The following is a 25602-nucleotide window of genomic DNA, read 5'->3' as shown; positions in this document are numbered from 1 at the left end:
TGTCATTGACAAATGACTATTTTCACTTTGGTTAACTATATTACCCACAATGCCATTTGACTACCTGCTGGTGCATGTGGGATTTAGCCCTTGCTTTATCTCTAATCAGCTGTCTGCTCAGACAGATAAGCTTCCAAAGCTTCCGTGCTACTACTGCCGTCAACATCATTGTGCTTGTGCAAATCCTTGTTAACTGTGCTAACTGATCAGTCAGAGAGGAGTAAGAGAGAGAGGAAGATACTGTGTGTGCTTGTTGGTCTAGCTTTAGGTGGGCGGAGGATTGTGTGTAGCTCTGTGATTATAACCTTGACAAAAGGCAGCGAAAAAAGGCCCGAGCTTAGAAAGGCAAGTACTTCCTATGGCTTAATGCAGAGATGCCCAGCTGTATGCAGACCAATGCGTTATGTTTATTATATTGTTTCAGAAATAATCAGTGTTGACTCAGAGGCACAACGGCGATGGCTGTGCCAGCAAGGCGTTCGGTGCGTGTAATTAGACGTCTCGCTATAAATTCTCATCAAGAAAACAAGGTCGTTATACATTACTACATAAACCTTTATCCTTAGGAACAAATGTGAGGGCAGAGTCCAGTGAAAAAGTCAGCAACGGAGCATGATCGCTGGAAGAAGTGCTGATGAAGCCACTGTATACACCGATCAGTGAACCCAAGACAGCGAGTCAAATGTGGAGCCTAGAATAGTAGCAGCAGTGTCAGCAATCTCAACCATGCAAAAGCGAGCAACATTTGTGAATGTTGCCTTCTCCATCAAAACGAATATCTCAAAGAACATTCCAGGGTGGCAGAAGCATCTCCAAAAGTGGGGGGGTTGTCTTTTGTTATTTGCTTGTTTTTGCACAAATCTAAGCATGGGCATGAGAAAATTTTCCCATGTTTAACAATCCCAGACACTGTTAAACAACTTCTATAAACACAGGCAGATGTTTTCAAAGTGTAGTTTTTTTTTTTTTATGATGTTTCTAAAGAGTCTACCTTTTTATGACAAAAAATATGTGTTTGACATTTGCAAATTTAGCAGCGTTGCGGGTAAACCCTCTCACCTTTGCCCCTGTGCCATCTTGACAGAATGTACTTGAACATTCATGTTGCTATTTCTTACATTTTAACAGCTACTTTTGTAACTTTTCCATTTTCCTTTCACCTTTCATTGATCCTTGAGACTCTTTTATCCATTTGGTACTTGCACACACCAAAAACTGATCCCACATCATTATCATTACATACTCACATCAGACACCATAGTGGCCTCAAGAACCCTGTGTCACAGTCCTTTCTACCTGCATCACTTAATGGATTCAATAGTGATGATATGCTGTAGTATAGATGCAATACTCAAGTTGTGACCTGAAAACAGTCTCAGGTGTTGCTGCTTCTCTTCTTTCTGCAATCAGCCCTGAAGCCCAGAGGGACCAACGCTCAGATCAGATCTCATCATATCCACCGAGTGCAACAACCACATGCATGTGTCTATAGGGCACCGTGGGAGAAATCACACTTCACGATTCACATTGATGAACATGCATTTTTGTTGGGAAATAAAATAAAACCAAAAAGCGTTATTTTTTTATGTTTTCACATCACTCCTGTTTACCTCATTAAGTTGGTAATTTCACTTTCGTTTTGTTTCGTATCAATGCTGCTTGAGAGATCTCTTGCACTTTAAGTCAGATTTCATTAGAAAATGGCAACAACAACAAAATAAAATCAGTAAACTGAAATGCAACGGTAATAATAACAATAAAATAATGGTTTATGATTGCAACACAAACTTGCATCATTAGCATAAAAAAACAGTCAGGCACTGCTGGTTTAATAGCAAGCGCTAGAAAATCTTACAATGCACATTACCAGCTTTACACAAGCCTTTTATAGGCCTTGTCACATTACAAGCTCAATCTGGACACTAACTCTTTGTAACTTAATAGATCCTCCATAAAGTGAATACAAGACCTGGCCTCATTAACTGGCTGTCTTATTCTCATTCGTGAACTCTCAGATCTCGCATCGATGAGACAGAGCAACACATGGCTGTGTAGGTATGTCACTTATCACGCTGAATAGTACGCAAGGCTCCTAATCAGGCACCGTGAGAAAAGAAAGTGTAAAAGAAAGAGAGAAAGGCAAAAAAAAAAGAGAGAAAAAAAACAGAGTTGGCAGATCTTTCTAGTATATGTGGGCATGATGCTGGTGCTCCTTCTGCCCAGTGTGAGCTTCTTATATAAGAACTAAAACAGACAGACAGACAGACAGACAGACAGACAGACAGACAGACAGACAGACAGACAGACAGACAGACAGACAGGCTGACAGAAGCACACACACACACACACACACACACACACACACACACACGGACAGACCGCTGATACCTGTTAAGTGTGAAAGAGGACAATGAAGTGGTGATGGCTAATCTCCATTATGCTGATGTGGTTAATGAGCTGAAATTTTAAGTTTAGCCTACAGGAATAGCATGCATGGCAAAGCTGGCCCTGAAAGGTTGTTGGCATTTTCTAAGAAGTGCTCAAAAACTCTTTTATTCCTTCAGAAATATTTATGTTTTAATATGTTTAATTACAGCGGTGCAACATCTCCAGTACATGCCATCAATGCATCAATAATATTCACGCATGTCATGACTAAGATTCAGACACCGATCATCACCCAGTTATCTGTCTGTCTGTCTGTCTGTCTGTCTATCTATCCATCCATCTGGAGATTTAAGGTTATGGATAATTGGTCTACATGTTTTACTTATTACACTGTATTTTATCATTACATTGTGCTCCCACCAAATAAAAAGCCATAGTTTAAATAAAGACATACTGTAGATCAAATATAAGCCATCACGCTTCCTATATGATTCACCAGATGTGAAACAATGCCAAATGTGGCATAAAAAATAATAAGTAGATAAATATTAGATATATTAAGGGTGTAACGGTGTAACACGCATTCGTACTGAAGTTTTTTTAGTACAGGGTTTTCGGTTCGGTACAAACGTATCATACCGAATGCAATAATTTTTACGGAAAATCTGAGTTTCCTCAGGAACGCATTAAGTAGCGGACCGCAAGTTTGTTTAGTTTCTGGCTCACACTCTGGGAGCATTTATTATTATTATTAATAAACTTTTTATTTCATTTATTTAATTTGTGCCTATGTAATCAACATGAGTGTATTGCATTCATTTGATTTATAACCGTATTTTTCGGAATATAAGCCGCTACTTTTTTCCCACGTTTTGAACCCCGCGGCTTAAACAACGAAGCGGCTTATTTAATTTTTCCTGGGTTTTTCCCGGTTTCACAAACTTTAAAGAAACGTAGAAATGAGCATCAGAAAATAATAAGGACATATTCCTCGGTCTCCACACGTGCAGTAATAGCGGAATAATGCGGTTCTGCTCTTAAAGGAGTCACAACATATTTCACCCGTTACACTGTGTAACAGACACTGTCTTTCGTTAAAGGATGTGTAAAGTTCATTAGTTTCAATGTAGACAATGTGGCTTTTAGACAGGTGCGGCTTATTTATGTTCAAAATAAAAATATTTGTCAAATTCAGTGGGTGCGGCTTATATATAGGTGCGTTAATAGTCCGGAAATTACGGTATATTAAATTTTTTTATATTTTTTAAATATTATTTTATATATTATTTAACCAAGCAGGCATTTTATTTTAAATTGTTTTAAAAGTTAATAAAAAAAAAAAAACGGCAAGCAATTTAATGTTTTGCATTTATTCCCCTAACCGTACCGAAATTGTACCGAGCCATGACTTAAAAATCGAGGTACATACCAAACCGTGAATATTGTGTACCGTTACACCCCTAATATTTATTTATTCATTCATTTACACACATTTTTATATATATATATATATATATATATATATATATATATATATATATATATATATACACACATATACATACATACTGTATATACATACACATACATACACACACGTGCATACAGATACACTGCAGAAACTATTTCTTCCATTGCCTACAGTATAAGGTGCACTTATATATGTAGGAAGGTGACCATTGAGCTTTGGAATAACAAAACACACTATCATCACAATACACAACCATAACAAAATATCATCACCAGCACAAAATAAGCCGACTATTCAGATCCATCATGATCCTAATGCCCAGGCCTTAAGGCAGGCATTGTTTTAATCAAAGCTATTTTAATGAGATTGATGAATACATTCATGCAAAGGCACACCAACAATATGAGCCTGGGGCTAGATTTTTACCACCTGATATACACAGTAATTACTGCTTCCTTAATTTTATATCACTGCCAATTTAAACAAACACGCAAAATATGCATGTAGAAAGTATATGGTTGAATGAAAAAAAAAATCAGCATGTCCTCCAACAGCTTGCCGACTAAAATCAGCACAGAGAAACAGAAATTCACATTTTTGGAGCTTAATGGATTAAAAAACAGACAAGTTAGGATCACACAAAAGCCCAAGCACATGACAGAGATTGAAAAAAAATGGAATGGATCACAACACGATGCACTGCTGACCCTTTTTATCAGTCTCAGACAGACACACTCTGGCATCAGAAGACCCAGGGGAGGATTTTATTTGTGTTCTTAGACCTGTCCATCGGGTTATAGCAAAATTAATACAAGACGTGCTGTCGCAAAACCATGGCCACCATTCAGTACGGCCAATTTCATGGGTAAAATTTTATCTGCGCATTTTCTCTGATCTGATGTTATTTCTGGCAGTGCCTGGTAATGCTCACATTGAAGGTATAATTATAAATTTTAAATAAATATGAAACTCCACATCAATAATGTATTCAAATGTCTTTGTAATGGGTATGGGTTTGTATATTGTTCTCCATAGAATTTTTATCCTGATGTCCCAATTCTGCTTGAAGTCTTCATCACTTCACCACTCACTGCTTCTGGGAACGACTCAACATGGACATATTAAAAATAAAAATACATAAGATTCATTAGGATGATACCACTTTGAAACCAGGAATATGGCTTTGGATGGTAATTGAGGCAAAACTTTTAGTGCACTGTCTGATCATTCAATCAAAGGATGTGAAAGTGCCGGCATGATGGATGCCAACTTAGGGGCCTCAGGTTGGCCAAATCGCAGTCTGATTGGTTAAAGCTACAGCATCAAGAAGCAAGGATTTGAAGCTACCAATAGTCTGCGCTCGTCATTTCTGATGGCAAAACGTGATGTGACAGTTGGGATCTGATTGGATACAAACTCCAATGTAAAATTACACTCGGTGATGCTGCTCCTTGCTGCAGAACACCCAAGAGAAAAGCAATGAAAAGCAATGAATCGAATAGGTTTGACTATTGGGAATAATTTAATACCTATTCATGGGGAAAATGTTTTTAAACGTTAGTCAGTGATTCTGATAAAAATTTAGGCAAGCAAAGAAGACCTTGGTGGCCCTGGTGACCAGCCACTGAATTTAATGAATTTCCTAATTATACAAATTTAATTTTTGCAGTTTTCTTACTGAACAATTATAGAGGAGACGTTTATATAGATGAGGATATGTTCCCTTTTAATTTTGGTTTTCTCAAAATTTCTTCCTCATAAATTAGTACATTCATAGGATATAATTTATACATTTTAAATTAATATCCTGAATCAATGTATTTCTGTAAAACTGCTTTTATAAAATCAGTTTGAGACAGCTTTTGCTTTATAACAGTTTTGAAATCACTATACAGCGCTTCAAAAGTATTCACAGTGCTTCACATTTTCCCTATTTTATGTTATAGCCTTATTCCAAAATGGATTCAATTAATTATTTGTAAAATAATTCTACAAACAATACCGCAAAATGCCAATATAAAATAAGTGTGTTTGAAATCTTTGAAAATGTATAAAAAAAAAACCCACCTTTGGCACCAATTAAAGCCTCAAGTCTTTTTGAGTGTGACGCTTCAAGCTTGGCACACCTGTTTTTGGATAGTTTCTACGATTATTCTTTGCAAAACCTCTCAAGTTCCATTGGGTTGGATGGGGAGCTTCAGTACACAGCCATTTTCAGATCTCTTTAGAGATGTTCAATCAGGTTTTGGTCATACAAGGACATTCACAGAGTCGTCCTGTAGCCACTTCTGTGTTATCCTGGCTGTTTGCTTAGGGACATTGTCCTATTGAAAAATTAACAGTTAGCCCAGTTTAAGGCCCAGAGCGCTCTGGAACAGGTTTTCATCAAGGATGTCTTTACATTGCTGCATTAATCTTTTCCTCAATTCTGACTAGTCTCCCAGTTTCTGCTGTTGAAAAACATCCTCACATGATGCTTCCACCACCATGCTTCACTGTAGGGATGGTATTGGCCAGGTAATGAGAGGTGCCTGGTTTCCTCCAGACATGATGCTTGGCATTCAGGCCAAAGAGTTTAATTTTTGTTTTGTTTTTTGTTTTGTTTCATGTACCTTTTACTGTGGAGTGGCTTCCATCATAGTGGAGAGCTGCAGAGATGGTTGTTCTTCTGGAAGGTTCTCTTCTTCCAGCATGACAATTTATTCCCTGACTAAGGCTCTTCTTCTCTGATCACTCAGTTTGGCCAGACAGCCAATCTAAGAAGTGTCCTGGTGGTTCCATACTTCTTCCATTTACAGATGATGGAAGCCACTGTGCTTATTGGGACCATCAATGCTGCAGAAAAGTTTCTGTATTTTTCCCCCAGATCTGTGCTTCAATAGAATCATGTCTCTGTTAACTGTGGGGCCTTATATAGACAGGTGTGAGCTTTCCAAATCATGTCCAATCAACTGAATTTACCTCAGGTGGACTCCAATCAAGTTGTAGAAACATCAAGGATGATCAGTAGAAACAGGATGCACCTGAGCTCATATTCTTTCATGTTATCATTATGGTGTATTGTTTGTAGAATTTAGAGAAAAATAATGAATTTAAATCAATCTTTGAATAAGGTTGTAATATACCAAAATGTGGAAAAGGTGAAGCACTGTGAATACTTTCCGAATGCACTATAGGGTGCACACAATCAGCAACAATAAATAGGTTCTGGCATTTAAGTAATGATTAATTGACTGATTGATTGATATTTATATTGCCCAAACTGCACCAGGAATACATTTCCCACACATTACACCACCTCTACTAGCCTGGACTAAAAGCATGTCTAGGGATCCAACCAAATTCTGACCATTTCACCAAGATATATCAGACCAGGTTATGATTTTCCAGTCTTCAACAGTTCAGGTTTGAAGCTTCAGCTTTCTGTTCTTAGAATATATTGTATTGGGCATTCGGAGGTACCTTTCTGCTTAGCACAAGTGTACAAATTGTTTGAGTTACTGTAGCCTTTCAGTCAACTTACACCAGTCTGCCCATTCTGCTTTGACTTTTATGAAAACAAGGCTACAGAGCTGCCACTTACTGCAAGTTTTCTTTTTTTTCTAATTGCACAATTCTGAGTAAAGCCTAGAGACTGTTAGGTGTGAAAATCCCAGTAGATCAGCAGGCACAAAAATAGAAAAAAAACACAGCCTGTCTGACACCAACAATTCTGCCATCCTCAAAATCACTGTGATTCCATTTTTCATTATTCTGAGGGTTGATGTAAAATTTACTTGACACTCTATTCATTTCACTTCAGCCACAGTAATGGTTTATTAGATAATTGAATGAAGGAGCAGTACAAGTGTTCCGAATGAAGTGTTTTCTGAGTAAACATCAATTAAATAAACACATCATATTTTACAATTTTATTGCATCACGTTCATTAGCGTTATCCTGCTCTTGCTTATGGTAAATCAGCCATCAACCAACATTCCCTCGGCAGCCTCTCTTTTTTTTTTCCTCGCTTAAAGGTTCTGTCTATTTTGAAGAAGACAACAAAAATGCAGCTCAGGATGTTACTGAGAAACTGCAAAGTCATCTGTCCTTATAGCAAAAAAAAAATCTAAATTTACTGCTTTGCCTATGACTATTACAAAGCACTAGAGATACTGGACATTTCTACTATAAACACCCCTCTCAGAATCCTTTAGTATTCTGTGTACAGTATAAAATATGTCTTGCAGACAGGCCAAACAGAATCAAGTGTAATATTTAGAAAAACATTTTTTGAACTTACAGTATTCATTTGCATAACTGTGTGTTTATTCAAGATTGTAATTAATAATTTTATGCTGTCGATTTTGCTGCACATTAAACAAAATAACCATGAGCTCTGACGGAGGGCAGAGAGGGAGAGCTACAAAACTCTGGTGTCAAGAAGGGACAGGGGTTTAGGCAAGTAATTAGCAGACAGTAATTGCTCTCATTAGCTTAAGACTGGAGCGTAAGTAAGGACTGAGGCTCTGCACATGGTCTGCAGAAAAAAATAAAATAAAATAAAAAAAAGGGAACACATGTTTATTCCATTCCAACAGCCTGACTAAGAAAGAGGCCATCAAAAACCTACACCCCTTTAGACACAGAATCCTGCACACACCCAGCAAAAGAGAAGGCGAGGGAGATAACCATGTGCTAAATAATGAAATGCTTTAAGGAAATGAGAGAGGACTGGCTCTAATTGATGGGCAGACAAAGCAACAAGAAGGAAGGGAAGAGAACACAAGATAATTGCAACAGAGGACTGAAGGTGTGAATCAGAAACGTCTGAGCACTTGTTCACAGGTGAAGTGTGAAATCCATGTAGACTGACATATGACCATGAGGTACTGAGACTCTCTCACCATGCAATAGCCATATGTACAGGCTTAAAAGCTTAAATGGCTCAGACATTTGAGTAGTTCATAGGCCATTTGCCACAATTATGATTTCAACCCAGCATGCAATCAGAGAGCAATTTCATTTCTCCATGCCTTTTCGTAGCAGACATACAAAAAGAATCCCTTAATAGCCATAACAGTAGCTAAAATTATCATGATTATCTGGCTTAATATTGAAAAGGCTATTAATGAACATGATAATTCAGGCAATTTACTGTTCTGTATACATTTTAGTATTGTAAAGCCCAGTTCACTATGACAGATAAATGTTGAAAACAACATGCTGATCATGTACAGTATTCTAGGCATCTGATTCATGATCTTAATACGTGGACTTTTTGGCTATATAAACATATAAACATGCTTTCCTGTACACTCCAGAATGCCTTCAGTAAGTTACAAAGCAGGCAAACAGGAAACTAAAATATATACAACAGTATTACAACGATGTCTGGCAAATTTGAGCTGTGGATATTACACGAAATTATTAGCATGTTCAAAAACCAAACTCTACCACTTCCCTTTTGTTCTATAGCCTCTTTAGATGTATACAATTGGAGAGGTCATGACATCATGACATGATAATTTGGGTGTCAGTAGGCTGCAAACTGTAAAACAAAGTTAAAGACAATATATTTTCAGTAATATCAGTTTAAAAAAATAATAAAAAAAAGAAAACTTGTTTGTAGCCATGTCCAAATTGATCTGTAACATACTTTCATCTGTAAAACTGGTCTAAAGATTCATGACTAAATTTTAGCTTTACTTTTGGTTCGCTTTGCCAAAATATTGTAGAATATTGTCTGCTTGTATCATACATATAGTTATGTTTGCAGCTATGCTACATTTTCAAAAACTGTGAGAATAACCTGAATACCTTATTGTGCATCTGTGTACGCATACATTCCCAGAGTTATCAGTCAGTTGGTACCAAGGATTTCTGGTGGTTAGTAGAGTTGACAAAGATGCATACTTATGTAACTGTTTTATTTTTTTTTATTTTTTTTTACCTAGATGATGTGTCTACAATGTTCACCACTGGTAACCCCCAGGTATCAGTGCCCTGAAATATCATGCCTCTAAGTAATGCCATTGAGGAGGGGTCACTCTTTAAAAAGTGGAAGGTTGTTATAGAAGCTGGGTATGCAGATAGACTATAGGTAATTGTTTAGAAAGCTGCAAAATCATTTGATTGATTTCACATATTTGTGTGATCTGACACCAAGGTCAGCCCAGAGTCTTCTGGCAACCAATGCGTACAATGCAATCTTATCAGGGCATGCAGATCCATTACAGTTTTTGCCAAAGTGATCACTAGCAAAAAGCTTTCCAGCATCTTGTATAGGATAATCAGTGCCTTTAGCATATTCAGCATTAAGAGGACATCCCACAGCATGCTCTTAAGGCCTTTATATATTTCTTGCTGAGACAATGTTCTTGTGGTTTTGGCAAACAATACAGTTTAATTACAAAAAACGAACAGCTGCAGATGATCCACAGCGGATTTGCTTTCTGCATCATTCACATGGACAAATGTGATATAAGACAAAGACTGTGATTGGGGCATTCATACACAAAAGTCAAAACAAAACTAGAATGTCTTTAGCTTCTCACAGCACAGCTCAAAGTTTGTTTAGCTGAATGTATACCAGGGCCTTTATGGAATCATAGTGGATAGAACTTTCAGAAAGATCTGAACTTTATGAGATACCAGAGAGATGTCATCTATGGTGCTGTGGTACACTGAAATTGCAGCCAAATAGACCACAGATGGGAAAATAGCATTGTCTAGCAGTCCCTGAAGGTTTTTTCTGGCAATGTACTGACTGAATCCAGTCTATGCAACCCACAAGATTCATAGAACAGCTTCCACCTACAGTAGTATTAGAGTGAAGGCTTAAGTCGGAGATTCATACAAAGAGGTCAAACCCATAAGCACAGTTGACCAGGCTAAATGTGTCCATTCTCTATTTCAATTTGGGGCAGCAGATCTGGACAAACATGGAGCAGATGAAAAAAAGTAAGTTCTGGTTTATTTTAACTTGTCCTGTTAGCCAGGAAAGACCACAGCCAGCAATATGTTGACCTGCCAGTGCAAAAAGGTCCATCTATGCCTCAACAAACTGGGATGCAATTAACTTGTGTATACTTTCTGCACATTTATAAAGCCGAGGTACAGGATTTGCCCTTAGGAAAGCTAACAATAAATGGAACATCTCCAGGAAGCTAGAACCAGAGATCCTCTAAGGGACATGCTTATGTGTGGCATTTGGGGTCCTGCCACAGTCTGATATGCCACCTATGAAAAGCTTGAAAAATTACTACTGTAACTGCTGTCACCGGTCCTAGTATTTTTAAAAGAACATTGTACTGTATATAGTGGTCTACTCAGTCCAGTTGATGAGCTTCATAATGTCTGCCAGACAGTGTGATAGCAGTGCACTAATGAATAGTATGACATGCTTCAGTATTATGGAGCTTTTTCTGAATTCACCACGAGGCATGTAATGAGGGTGGTTATCAAAAAATATCAAATAGCCAAATCCGAAGTCCCAAAAGGTTTGGTGCAGACTGCAGAACTGAGATTGGACAGATTCCCTGCAGAACACGACCGACTGATCTAACGTGTGGTGGTGCTATCGCACTGCTTGGCATTACTCAAATTTATTAGATAACCAGATAACGCCACAATTTTTTATATTAATTTCTTAAATATTAATTTCACTACAACATAATGTTTCCACTATGGCATAATAATGTAGATACTATGAATCTCTTTGATTGTAGAATTACTATTTTTTTAATTAGTCATGCCCAATAATATTCCAGATAATGATAATTAATTAACTGTTGGAAAAAAAATGTTTATCACACTAAAAACTGCAATTAATTGTGCAGCCATAGGATATGTCTATGCTACTGTATTTAAGGAAATCCTGAGAGAAATTAAGAAGAGAGTAATATAAAAAAAAAATCTATAAAATGTATTACAAAACAAACATGCTCACACTGTACTGGAAATGTGTTGCATACTGAAACTGTATGATGCATGTAAACATGTTTGTGTTAGGGCTCCTTTAAAAGAGCTAAGAAGGTGCTATATTGATACACCCCTGGCACACAACTTCAGGTTCTGTTTGGATGGGTGTTAACGTGTTTGCCTGTGCAAGGCAGTGTCTATAAGCAATGTGCAATGTTTCATAAATCTACAAGGAAATGTAATTTAAAAGAAAAATACTCTTGTGCTTATGGTATAATTAAAACTAAAACAGTCATAGCAACCTTGTCTTGGCAAATGTGCCATATTTCAACCTGGAAACCTTTTACTAGTTGCAGTGAGGAATTATGATGATTTGACACCTTTATTGATATTTTTACACTTCCTGGACTCGACACTGTCCCTGTCGACAGTTCACCCTTGCTCTGTGCCACAGTACTCACTAAAACTAGATCGATATGCAGCAAGAGAGGCGAGTGACTGTGTTAAAACTTCGAAAGTGTGTAAACCTACCTCTCAATAATGTCAGCGATCACACAGGCAAACATCTGTAGGCCCTCTGGTAGCTGTAACGCCACTGTGAACCACAGAGACAGAGTCTTAGTTAATGTAATATGAAATATGAAAGGCACCAGCAGGGCCTGGAGTCTCAGATGTGCTGCAATATAATGCAATATAACACACAATGGCTATTAGGTGTTTCTTGTGTTCCACTGTGGTTTACTCACCATCTTTTATTCTATTTATTCACTATTAGTGTCACTATCAATGACTATACAATAAGAAAAACAAACTAAACAAATATTGCAACAAAGTCCTTAGTGTTTTTATTTAAAGACTTTTTAAATAGCTACACTCAGATCTTATTGGGGCTCTAAAATTAGTCCTTTATTAAAGCCCAGTGCACTTGTAGATTAAATCAGGTTACCTCAGTGGGGAAAAAAAGATAAGAAAAAAAGAAAAGAAAATTCAGACCATGATATCAAATGTAAAATAATAGCATGGTTTTGCTATAAATGGCTCACAGTGGTGAAACTCAAGAACGATCTCTGCAATTAGATCGAAAGTGTTTTTAATAAAACAAATGCTCAGACAGGCATTAGACATTCATGTTTGTTTAATTAAAAGTGCTTGAACACAGTATACATTGCTCATTCATGTGAACATGTAACAATAGGACAATGCAAAAACAATCTAACATCACATATTAAACATCAGAATTGGAAAAAAAAAAAAAAACAGGCAATGTTTTCCTAATTAAAAAAATAATAATAAATTGTCCGGTTCACTTTCTGAAAAAACTTTCAGAAAACCTTCAATCAGCTTGAACCATTTATCAATCTTCCCAATCTCTGCTCTCATCCGCAATGCATGTTCATCTATAGAACTGCTATACACTGTATGTTTTCTTTATATTTGTTTATTTTTTGCACCATTCTGTGCAAAGTCTGGGTCTGTTGTGGGTGAAAATCCCAGGAGATCAGCAGTTTCTGAAATATGCAGACCAGCCCATCTGGTACCATCAACCACGCCAGAGTCAACATTAATATGATCACATTTATTCCCTATTCTGGTGTTTAATATGAACATTGAAACTTGAATCTCTTCACCTGTATCTGCATAAGTCTATGCATTTCATTGCCGGCACATGATTGACTGACTGGATAATTGCATAAATAAGCAGGGCTACAGGTGGCCATCTGGGTAATGAGTGTGCATTGCAGTGGGCACAGATTTATACTGTCACACACTGTGTTACAATTCTAATATAAAAATACAAACATAAAAAAAAAAAAACCCTGATACACAAGGTGACCTACCGATTGCATATAATGACAATTTGCATTTTTTTTTAAACAATGTGTTTGCATAACTGCTTTATGAAATATTTGTAAAATACGGTAACAAAAAATTGTAAGTGAGCCCCGGGCAGGAACAATCAAACTCACAGTCAGACCGCAGCGAACATTCCCGACATGAAAACCACCTAAAGAACTGCTATCTATCGATGTCCCATCTTCGGCACCATTGTAGACAGATTTATATAGTTTATATAGTTTATATAGTATAGAATGCTCTTTGTTTACTCTTAATACTAACCAGAACAAATGTTACCCTGCAATCAACTTATAATGTCTCCTCAAAAATAAAAAAGATTCAACCTCGTTTATGTTTGTTACCTGCAGCTGTGATTTATTTGCACCTTCTCAATCAATCTGCAATCATCACCCTAAGGTTTACTCTTTTAATCATATGACGTGACTGTGACCGACAGGCTGCACATGTCTACAGCCTGAGCTAGAAAGTAATCAGCTCATAGCAGTTTTTCTATTTCAAATTCATACAATTTTTCTTAAAAAAAAAAAAAAAAAAAATTATATAGGTAAATACAAATATAAACACTGGAACACTGGTGGCACTGTTAAACAAAAGTCCACATTAATCAACATCTGACTATGGATGCAAAAAATGGAACCTTACACTCATATCTTTTGAAACTGATGCGTGTTCTGCTCAGCTGCCTCATGTAAAACAGACATTCCAAAGTAGGAGATGTTTTAGAGCAGAGTTTATCTCATGCTGTAAAATAAGCCACTAAAAATGGTAATGGTGCTGCAGAGTGCTGCATTCGGGGGAAGTGTATTAATAGTGCAAATGCAACAAAGCAATATATATATAGATAATTGTTCTGGAAGCAGGCAGAATTTAGGTGGGTGGCACTTGTACTCCAGTGCGAGTTCTCCTCTGCAACTGATGAAATGATTATAGTCATATATAGTGTAGATGTTATTATACAAGTATATAATACCAGGCTGTTTGCATGTTCAGAGTGCTACTAATGTGTAACAAAATATTATCGAACGTTTCCTAATTAAACGTAACATTACCACAGACAGGACTGCATGATTTCCTCAGAACAACTTGCACATTCGGCTGGCTGGAATAACTGCTTGTCAGAATGCACACAGACCTCTCATCAGAAACCTTGGAGACTGGCAGGCATGCCCACAGAGCATAGAACAAACTTCTCTGATTTGCTAGAAGTCTCATTTGCATGTACTGCATACCATTGACTTTTGCTGCATCATAATGCGGAGAACAACGTGGCAATAACAAACAAGAAAAGATCTACTGAGTGGCCCGAGTAAGCAGAGCAGCTTTACATTGCAGCACTGCTACTGATTAAAAACTAGGATGCAAAATCTGTTTATATATATATATATATATATATATATATATATATATATATATATATATATATATATATATATATATATATATATATATATATACACACATACATACACACACACACACACACACACACACACACACACACACACTGTATACATACACATACTCAAGCATACACATGCACACGTGTACACACAGAATCGGGCATTACATTATGATATTATGTCTTCAGCAATCTGAGCTACAGAAGCTTGTCTGCTGGATCTGACCACACGGGCCAACCTTTGCTCCTCACGTGCATTAATAAGCCTTTGGGCGCCCATGACCCTGTCGCTGGTTCACCACTGTTTCTTCTTTGGAGCAGGTTTGATATATACTAACCACTGCAGATCGAGAACATCTCACAAGAGCTGCAGTTTTGGAGATGCTCCGACCCAGACGTCTAGCCATCACAATTTGGCCATGTCAAACTCACTAAAATCCTTATGCTTGCGAATTTCTCCTGCTTTTAACACATCAACTTTGAGGACAAAATATTCACTTGCTGCCATATATATTCCACCCACTAACAGGTGCCACAATGAAATAAACAGTGTTATGCACTGCACCTGTCATAATGTCATAATGTTATTTCTGATCAGTTTATATAATAACAGTATATAGAATATAATAACAATAAGTAAAGTGTCTGAATACTTATGTACATGTGATATTTCTTTTTTTCCCCCACAAAAACTCAAGGCTGTAATTGCTGCCAAATGTGCTTCAACTATGTACTGAGTCTTCTTTCTTCTTTTTTTTTTTTCGTCTGCTCCCATTAGGGGTCACCACAGCGGATCATCCATCTCCATACCCCCTCCTGTACATCTGCCTTTTTCAAACCAACTACCTGCATGTCTTTCCTCACCACATCCATAAACCTCCTCTTTGCCCTTCCTCTTATCCTCCTTCCAAGTGGCTCAATCCTAAGCATTCTCCTACCAACATACCCCATGTCCCTCCTCTGCACATGTACAAACCATCTCAATCTTGCCTCCCTCACCTTGTCTCCAAAACATCCTATATGTGCTGTTCCTCTATTAAACTCATTTCTAATCCTGTCCATCCTTGTCACTCCCAATGAAAACCTTAACATCTTCAGCTCTGCTACCTCCAGCTCTGCCTCCTGTCTTTTACTCAATGCCACTGTCTCTAAATCATAAAACATCGCAGGTCTCACCACAGTCCTTTCCCTTTCACTTTTGCAGATACTCTTCTATCACAAATCACTCCTGCCACTCTTCTCAACCCACTCCACCCTGCCTGCACGCTTTTCTTCACTTCTCTAACACACTTTCCATTATTTTGCACTGTTGATCCCATCCGCAAACATCATAGTCCATGGAGACTACTGTCTGACCTCGTCTGTCAACCTGTTCATCACCACTGCAAACAGGAAAGGGCTTAGAGCCAGTCCTTGATGCAGTCCAACCTCCACCTTGAACCAGTCTGTCTTTCCTACTGCACACTTCACTGCTGAAACACTGTCCTCATACATGTCCTGAACCACCCTCACAAACTTCTCTGACACACCTGACTTCCTCAGACAATACCAAAACTCCTCTCTCGGCACCCCGCCATAGGCTTTTTTTAAATCCACAAACACACAATGCAACTCCTTCTGACCTTCTGTATACTTTATCATCAAGCAAATATTGCATCTGTATGTATCAAGTGTATCATCTATGTACTAAGTAAAGGGTCTTGTGACATTTCAGTTTTTTCCATTAAAAAAAAATGTTTTTACTTTGTCATTATTTAAATAACTCAGTCAACTATATCTACATATAGAGTAGATTATTGCAAGTTTGTGGGGGAAAAAAGTGAAGTGGGTCTGAATTTTTGTTGTTGAATTGTAAATAGATTGCTCTGATATTACACTTAAAAACCAAAACAGAAAGATTCACAAACCCAACAGAGCTGCTGAAAACATCTAACGTAGAGCCAGTCAGCACAGTGAAAAAGAAAATCAGTGTGAAACAAACACGGATTAGACGAACATGCTTCTATGAACAGTATGAAGGAGAACAGAACTGGCAAGAATGAGTCCATTAGTGTGACAGCAACCAAAGCGAATCGATAAATGATGCTTTAATTAGAACACTGACTCCTGGTTGTGTCAAGACAAAATCCATGTAATTTAATGACAACAGTTTAGCAGAAATACTTAAATAAATAAAAAGAGTGGAAAAAACAGCACAATTTTTACAAATAATTCAAGGCCTCCCAAGCGGCACTGCAACAGGCATTCGTGGCAGGGAGCCAATAAGTCAAATTGACCGTGCTGCCTGGGTGGGAGGGACAGCATACTGTCTCTCAAATGTCAGTCACAATGACACCAGCCAATCATGTGTGAATGGCAGATAGCACTTTCTTCTAAGTGTGGTCATGGTGGCCTGTGACACTGCATGAGCAACTGTTTTAAGAGATGCATATGGATGGCTTCAGTGTTTCAGAGCTACCCCGGTGGTTAACAGTCACATGATGGAAGAAGCTAACTGACAGGTGTTTGTTTGTTGCTGAACAACATTTTGTGGGAAATACAAAATATATCAGTCAGTAAAATGTGGCTAACAAAACAAAAATCAAACAATTCTGTACTTCGGTTTTACATTTACTTTGAAAATTAATGAATTCTTACAAAATCTTACAGAAAATGTCCTTTAAAGTTTTTGGTGTGTTGGTGACCAAATTGGGGAGGGAAAAAATATTCTTCTCCACTTTGCTTGAAATATGGCTCAGAGGAACCTCAATGTAAAAAAAAAAAAAAAAAAAAAAAAAAAAAAAAAACCTATTAAAATTAATTTCTCAGTTGTAATAAAATGAATGGAAAACATAGCAGTTCAATCATAGCAGTTAAATCAATCAGTAAGAACGTACAAATTACCTGACAAGTGTGATTTATATTCTAACTGCAGCAGATTACTCATTACACATTAAAATACTGAATCATCTATAAACAGGGATCAGCATATCTGTACTTCAATCACATGGCCATGAACAAGCAAGATGGATTGCAGTACAAACTATTCTGCTATTGTAATATCATGTTCTCCAGTTTTCAATAATTAATTTTATATTGGACCAAAAGTTGTCAGTGTCACCCAGAATAATTGTTCTCTTGCTAAATCTACATCTAGATTGCTTTAAAGCTGCTTTACAAGAATGTCAAAAGTGATACACTCAAAAACAAACGGTATTCTGGAAAATATGAATCAAGATGATGCATTAAGATGATGCGTTAATGTTTGTTGTCTTGAAAACAGGTGTGAAAATGGAATTGTGAGAAGGTACGAAATAAGAAGCAGAATTATAAACTGTGGCCAATTTTTTTTTTTTAAATGTATATGCATTATAAAGCTGCTTTCTTCTTCATACAGTCCGATCTGTCTGATTACTGACCGGGCAAGTCAACCGTGCAGCTATCTTCCTATAATAAACTGACTTCAATGTTTTAAATGTTGGCATTTCGTTATTAAATGAACTAATTCACAGTACAAAATGTAAAGATTTGTCATTTATTTTGTTATTGTATGTCTTTTTAAAATCCAAGCACTATTTAAATATAAATTTATACAAATCAAACTAGATTGAATACTCAATGTTGAGGGAAGAAGTTTTATGGGTTTTTTTAAGGTTGACTATTTTAAACATTTTCATGTCAGCTTTCTCTGTTAAGGAAACACAGATGCTCCAGGCTTCCAGGGGTTATACTTACTGTTTTGTTTTCATCATGAAAAAAATCTGACCAACATTTCCATCTTAAATTGGCAACAGACTAACTAAGACATAATCCATATTATTTTTTCCCCATCAACTGAGATTTTCCATCATATCTGGAATCCATATCTTGGTATTATTATTTATATTGCTATATCATACCTTTTTAAAGTATAATTCTTCTCTCTCATTAAATGCAGAAAATAATGTACATGAATTGGAAAAACATTATAAACCTTATAACTTCCAAAAGAACCCCCCCCCAAAAAATTTTTTTTTTTTATAATTGCAGGTTTTATATAATAAAGATTATATGCAATGTTAAATGCACTGTTTAAAAGTATTAAACAAAAGACAAAGGAAAGTACAGTTGCATGATACTGTAGTCAAGGTTGTGTGAAGGTCATTCGGAAAAATGTCACCAGCCTAATTATTTAATTATTCCCATTTTCTTAAAAACTCAGCCATTTGGTTTGCACAAGCCAGTGCACTCTTAGTGCCGGTCCCAAGCCCGGATAAACGGGGAGGGTTGCGTTAGAAAGAGCATCCAGCGTAACACGTGTGGCAAATCAAATATGCAGATCTCGAAAGAGAATTTCATACCGGATCGTCGAGGCCCGGGTTACCAAAGACCGCCACAGGTATCGTTAGCCAACAGGGTACAAGTGGAAATTGGGCTACTGTTTGGCCGAAGGAGGAGAAGGAGAGGAGGAACACGTCTACAGAAACGTCAGGAAAAGGAGAAGTGTATATCGGTAGGAAAATGCTAAGGATGGAGCCACCAGGAAGGAGAAAAAAAAGGAAGTCTGAGGAGGAGGTTTATGGATGTGGTAAGGGAAGACATGCAGGAACAGTCTAGGTTACGTCCTCACCCACTATTACTTTCAATCCGCATTAACTTTCTTTTGTAGAGCAAATCCACACATCTACAAAGCTGGCTATATTCTACGCCTTATTAATCTGCATGTGTTGGAGCTATATTTACAATCATACATCATCATTAGTCTCAGTAAATTTGACGATCTTTAGAACCCCGAGTTCCAAAGTTTCACATTTACATAAATTTCTACTGTGGAGCTGTATGTACTGGAAGCTGTGCGGTTTTGTAGATTTTGAATAATTTATAGCAAAAGGTAGATACAGGTTTTTCAGAGAGACTCACACTGCAGGGTCAAAAGTTTGTAGACAGCTGACCATTTGTATGTGCTTTTCTAACATCACATTCCACATTCCTTCCTAATTTGATGTTATATCATCATCCACTCTTCTGGGAAAATGCTTCACTAGATTTTGAAGTGTGCTTGTGGAGATTTGTGCTCATTTAGCCACAAAGGCATTGGTAAAGCTAGGTACTGATGTAGGGCGAGGAGGCCTGGGGTGTAATCAACATAATTCATCCAAAAGGTGTTCAGTAGAGTTGAAGTCAGAGCTCTATAGCAGGCCACTGAAGATCTTCCACTCCAACCCATGTAAATGAAATCTTCATGGAGCTGGCTTGGTGCACAGGTGTATAGTCATGCTGAAACAGGTTTGGGTCTCCAAGTTTAAGTGAAGAGAAAATGTAATTTAAACATGACCTTTACAATGTTCTCCAAATTTGTGATAACTGTTTGGGGAAGTTACAAATATGGCTTGAGATTTCAGATGTCCCAATACTTTTGTTTACATGATGTATAGTTCTCTTTTTCTGTCTATTCCTGTGTTTATACTAATTGGAATTATTGCTCTGTTTGGAGTCCCTCTAAATTGGTCATTAATGAGCATGGCCTGTGCAATATGTTCATACAAACTTCCCACTTTGTTAAAGGCACATGCAATATCATAGAGCTGATAATTTAATTATACAAATAAATTGTGTTATGGCAAAAATAAAAGGCGCAATAAGACATTTTCTTTAGAGCTGCTCAGTAGTCGGTACACTTTTCCTTGCTACAATTTCCGTTTATATATACACAATTGGCCAGAAAAATTGGCCAAGCCCAAAATGGCAACTATTAAACTTTTAATGAACAAATCTGAAGAACAAATCATTGTTCAGGAAATGAACTCCATTGCCACTATGTGCTTGTTCAGTTTTGCTACAGTTAACTCTTTAGGGAAAAAAACAAAGCGGTAAATTCACTTTTTAACTCCTCATTAACTGTTTGAAGCCATTGACAATAAACAGAACAACACCGGCACTTCTTTCTGAAAAACTTTTTCCAAAACTTTTCCATAAATCTTAAACATTTAAAAAAGTAAAAGGGAAAATCTCTCTCATAATATGTCGATCTACTTGATTTATTTGCTTAATTCTTGCTAATTCTTGTTCTTAAGGCCATTAAAAGCTTAACATTTTGCCATGTTGAGGTTGGCGAATTGTTTGACACAGAAAAGTTATATACACAGCAATAGTATTGTTTTTGTATTGAGTGTTTTTGTGCTTAACTCACTTTGCTTTGCTTTACTCTAAAGTGTGCATTGACATTACTGGCCTGAAAAAATGCAATACCAGATCATATTTGGCAAAGACAATTACAAAACCACCCACAGGAGCATAACTCAGTTTAAATTCCCCCTAATTATAAAAAAAAAATCAGGCATGGAGACGGCTGTTTATAAATTACACCCATGAAATTCTGCACAGTCTGCTATGTTAAACATTTTTTACTAATTTTTTACTGGTAGTGGCTTTATTTTATTACCTTAAAGTACGTTTACAGTCTCTTCACTTCCTGTTGGTAAAACAGGCTGCATAAACATTGTTCTAACTCAAACTGCTTTCTCCTACCACCATTTATTAGTGAAACCAACCTGTATTTTCACTGAGATCAGATGATTGTTGCTATTCCTAATTTCACCAGGACAAGAGCAAAAACAGGCAAGTGAAACAGCAACAGGAAGAGCAGAGCGATGAGCCAGATGATAAAAAGGAGAAGATACAAAAGAGGGTGGGTGATAGACCTGTCACATTGACAGGCACACATTAAGAAAGCCAGGAGGAGGGACGAGATGTGTGTACATGCAAAATGATATCAGAGCAAAGGGCAAACTGGGTTTGTAGGGGTGGAGTAGTGACAATTCTTCATGCCAGTTTCACTTCTTTCCAACAATATGAGAACATTACATGTACATACTGCACCATATAGAATTCTCAACATGAAATGTGCAAGAAGTGCAGATGTAAAACACGCATCTAACATTGGTTTCCCTTTTGTATTCAATAAGCTAACTGCAGTTTGGTGGTGGAGACATTCAGTGGTTCATTTGTTGTTCATTCTTTAAACAAAAGGATTAAATTACTGTATATATATATATATATATATATATATATATATATATATATATATATATATATATATATATATATATATATATATGGTAACATGCCATGCTTTTGCTAGTTCTTTACACAGCTCATAACAAAAAAAAAAGGAAAACAAATGCACAAAGTGATATAAGACAATTTTACAATTTACAAATTTACAATTATATACTATTATTTTTTATATATTCTATATATTTTTTAGAATTTATAATTAATTATTAATACTATTATGTTATAATCACAGTCATTTTTTTTGTTTGGTCAGTCCATGAGTTACATTTCTATTATATTATAAAAGTGACCTCAGTTTCATGTGCTGTTTATATGACCCAATTGAGCACTCACTATGAGCTTCGTTTTTAGTGTAAAACCAAAGTAATATACAGTAACTGACATACTTATGATTGGGCATTTTTTTATATATATAAATTATCACAGATTGTTACACATCAAGGATTTTTTGGTTATTTTAAAAATTGCAACAGCAGCCAAATATTAGGCAACACGGACCTCAAATTTGTTTAATTTATCTATGAATTGGTTGGCCATGGGTGGCTCAGGAGATGGGCTTACATGGCTGAAGCTCTGATTTCCACCAATACTAGTAGTGCCACCTGGCAAAAAAACATTTAAGAACTTAGAAAAAAATAATCCATTGGGGGTAAAATATAAAATCATAAACTAATCATAACAATGTTTACTACTTCTCATCTTTTTGCCCACTTGAACGAATTATATTCCATTTAAGAAATAAAATACACAATAAATAGGCTATTGTCTCAATACTATTGAACTGTTCTTGTAATAATACTTATTCCCCATTAACAAGCTCTATTTTATACCAAAATGTCTCAAACTATAGATACTTTGATGTCTGTCTGTCTGTAAAAATGAATAAAAAAATAAAAATACTAAAGAGGAACAACCTTGGCATTTACTGTTAGTCATGCTGTGCTAAAGGCATTGAAATGTTCACAAAAAGATGCTCACATCAGACTGTATTAGGAATTTGCCATTTATAATCACAAACAGCTGAAGGCTTAATTCATTAAAAAGAAACACATAAATTAAACATCAGTGTGTGTGTGTGTGTGTGTGTGTGTGTGTGTGTGTGTGTGTGTGTGTGTGTGTGTGTGTGCGAGATATTCACCCAGTACATATTATAACACACATGTGCAGATCCACACCTGTACTGTGCATCAAGGAGACCAAACAACTTTTTCTAGACATAATATTTTTGTTCATTGACTAAATCAATTAGCAAGCAAAAATATACTGCATACAAAAAAAATAAAGGTCATACAGACACAGGAGAAAAGCTTAATCTATTTTCACATCAGAATGGGGTGTGTGATCTCAGTGACACTGACCACGGCGTGGTTGTTGGTGCCAGACAGGCTGGTGTGAGTATTTCAGAACCTGCGTTTCTCCTGGGATATTCATGCACAATGTCTAGAATTTACACAGAATGATGTGGAAAAACAATTGTAAGTGACAGTTCCACAGTTCCATAGGCAGAAACATGTTTTTATGAGAGAGGTCAGACAAAAATGGCCAACTATTTTGAGCTGACAGGAAAGCTAGAGTATCTCACTTTTTATAACCGGTGAGCAAAAAATAGAACACAACACGTCAAAACTTGAGGCAGATGAGGTGAAACAGCAGAAGACCACAATGGGTACCACATCTGTCAGCCAAGAACAGAACTCTTGCCGCAGAAGGCAGAGGCTCACCAAATCTGTATAGGAAAAGATTTAAAAAAGATTCCCTGCTCTTTTTGATGTTGAGGGACAGAGATTGCTGTGCAGTCTAATTCCATTGACCCAAACTACCTTAACAGTCCACGTTAATATAGGTGGTTTAATGGTGTGGGCAATGTTTTAGTGGCATGCTTGAGACCTGTTATTACCACTCGACTATCACTTGAATGCCAAAGCCTAACAGAGTATTGTTGATCTACCGCCTACACAAGTCTAACACAAGGTGTCTTAACTGGGCTCTGGACTCAAACTGGTTGAGGCTGTTCTAAAAGCAAAGGCTGTCCTAACCATTAATAGTTCCCAATAAAGTGGCCAGTGAGTCCACATAACCAGTGCAGTTCTGGCGCTCAAATGCAAAGGCACTTTTCTGACGTTTTCTTCCACAGATTCATTTATTTGATTCAAAAAGATTCTGTTTGGTCCATAATGCATACAGCATGATTCACAATGACTGTTTTGAATGATTGTTTTTTTAAATCCTTGCTCTGTTCCTCTATTATTCCTTGTGTGTGTTGCTATAGAAAATGATAATTAGAAAAATGGATCACAAATTTCATCAGTGAGCATCTGATTACCCTTGAAGCTCTCTCTTTGATCCATAAATCCATTATTCAATGATGTAGGCTCTGCTTTTGGAGATTTATTTTTAAGTTTTTTGGTTTTTTTACTTTCTTTAAAATAAATCTGGACTAACGAACCATGGCTTCAGCATAATGCCACATTACTTTTCATTTCCTTTTTAATACTTTTCCCAAAATCCTGTTCAGATTAGCCGAGAGACAAAGCAAAAGGGGCTTTGAGGCAACCACACACCAAGCAATACACCAAATATGCTGGGAAACAAAACATCTTACTAAAACCTCAGAGCGAGCACTTGACCTTCTCAAGGTTTTAGAAATACACATCATTCAGCCAGGGTAAAAGCAGGGCATCGCCAATTGGATCCGTCTTGCAAGAACTGCAAGACAACATGTCTGTAGGGAGCACAAAAATAGCCAATAGTGAAAACAGATTAAGTTGAAATCGAAGGACCCGTGACGAAGTGTCAGCAACAGTAACCTGCAGACGGTTTGTTTTTTCTAATACCAAAACCTGTAAGTAAGCTCTGCTAGTGCAATACCACAATAGTTGCATCTAGGGTCACAGGACAACCTTCAGTTAGACAAAAATAAGCAAGCACATGAGAAGGACTATTACAGCACCCTCTCAGATCTAGCCTTGACACACAATCACATGATGGTTTGATTCACTTTTACCATTATATAAGGGTATACTAGGCATAGCTACTGAAATTTCTTTAGTAGTTGTTTTAGTGCTGTTGTGGATATTTACACAGTAATGTAAAGCTTTTAAACTTGTGCAATGTTAATGCCAGTGTTGCTTTTTCTTATTTTCTGGAGTAAAAAAACTTTGTTTACCCATTATATGTACCTGATACAAATACCAAAAACTGATCTATATGGTAACTATATGGCAAACAGTGCTTCAGGTTGTTCAACATTGTGCTGCAGTTTGTGCACCTTTGTGCATCAGTTTGTTCTATTTGCCAGCCATTTATCAAACTGACATGAACTCCTCCCTGTCCGAGTCCCTGCCCTGTTTTTCGATTGTGCCCTGTGAGTGTGCGTGTGTCCCTAAGGAAAAAATTATCCTGCATGTGAAAGGGCTGAATCCCTCTATGTGATACTATGGACAATATATTTATGATAGAAAATCTGGCAACCAAAATGTTGGGTAATGTACGTGTGTGTGTCTGTGTTTGTGTGCACGAAATATATATATTTACACACACAGTATCTTGG

General features: G+C 36.9%; 1 protein-coding gene across 2 annotated transcripts in view; it reads right to left on the bottom strand.

The window, feature by feature from the left end:
* The window catches only part of dph1 (diphthamide biosynthesis 1), a 93403-nt gene that overhangs the window by 55402 nt on the left and 12399 nt on the right, over window positions 1-25602 (bottom strand). The window contains exon 3 of one of the 2 annotated variants that reach the window (XM_083548704.1): window positions 12293-12356. The exons of the other annotated variant lie outside the window; for it this stretch is intronic. Coding sequence (XP_083404830.1) covers window positions 12293-12356 — 64 coding nt within the window. The remainder of the gene's footprint in view (window positions 1-12292; window positions 12357-25602) is intronic. 2 annotated transcript variants of the gene reach the window in all.

This window comes from Silurus aristotelis, assembly GCF_946808225.1.
Source record: "Silurus aristotelis genome assembly, chromosome: 8".
Lineage (NCBI taxonomy): Eukaryota > Metazoa > Chordata > Actinopteri > Siluriformes > Siluridae > Silurus > Silurus aristotelis.
The sequence above is the reverse complement of the archived record's forward strand: the minus strand, read 5'-3'. Positions and strand labels throughout refer to the sequence as shown.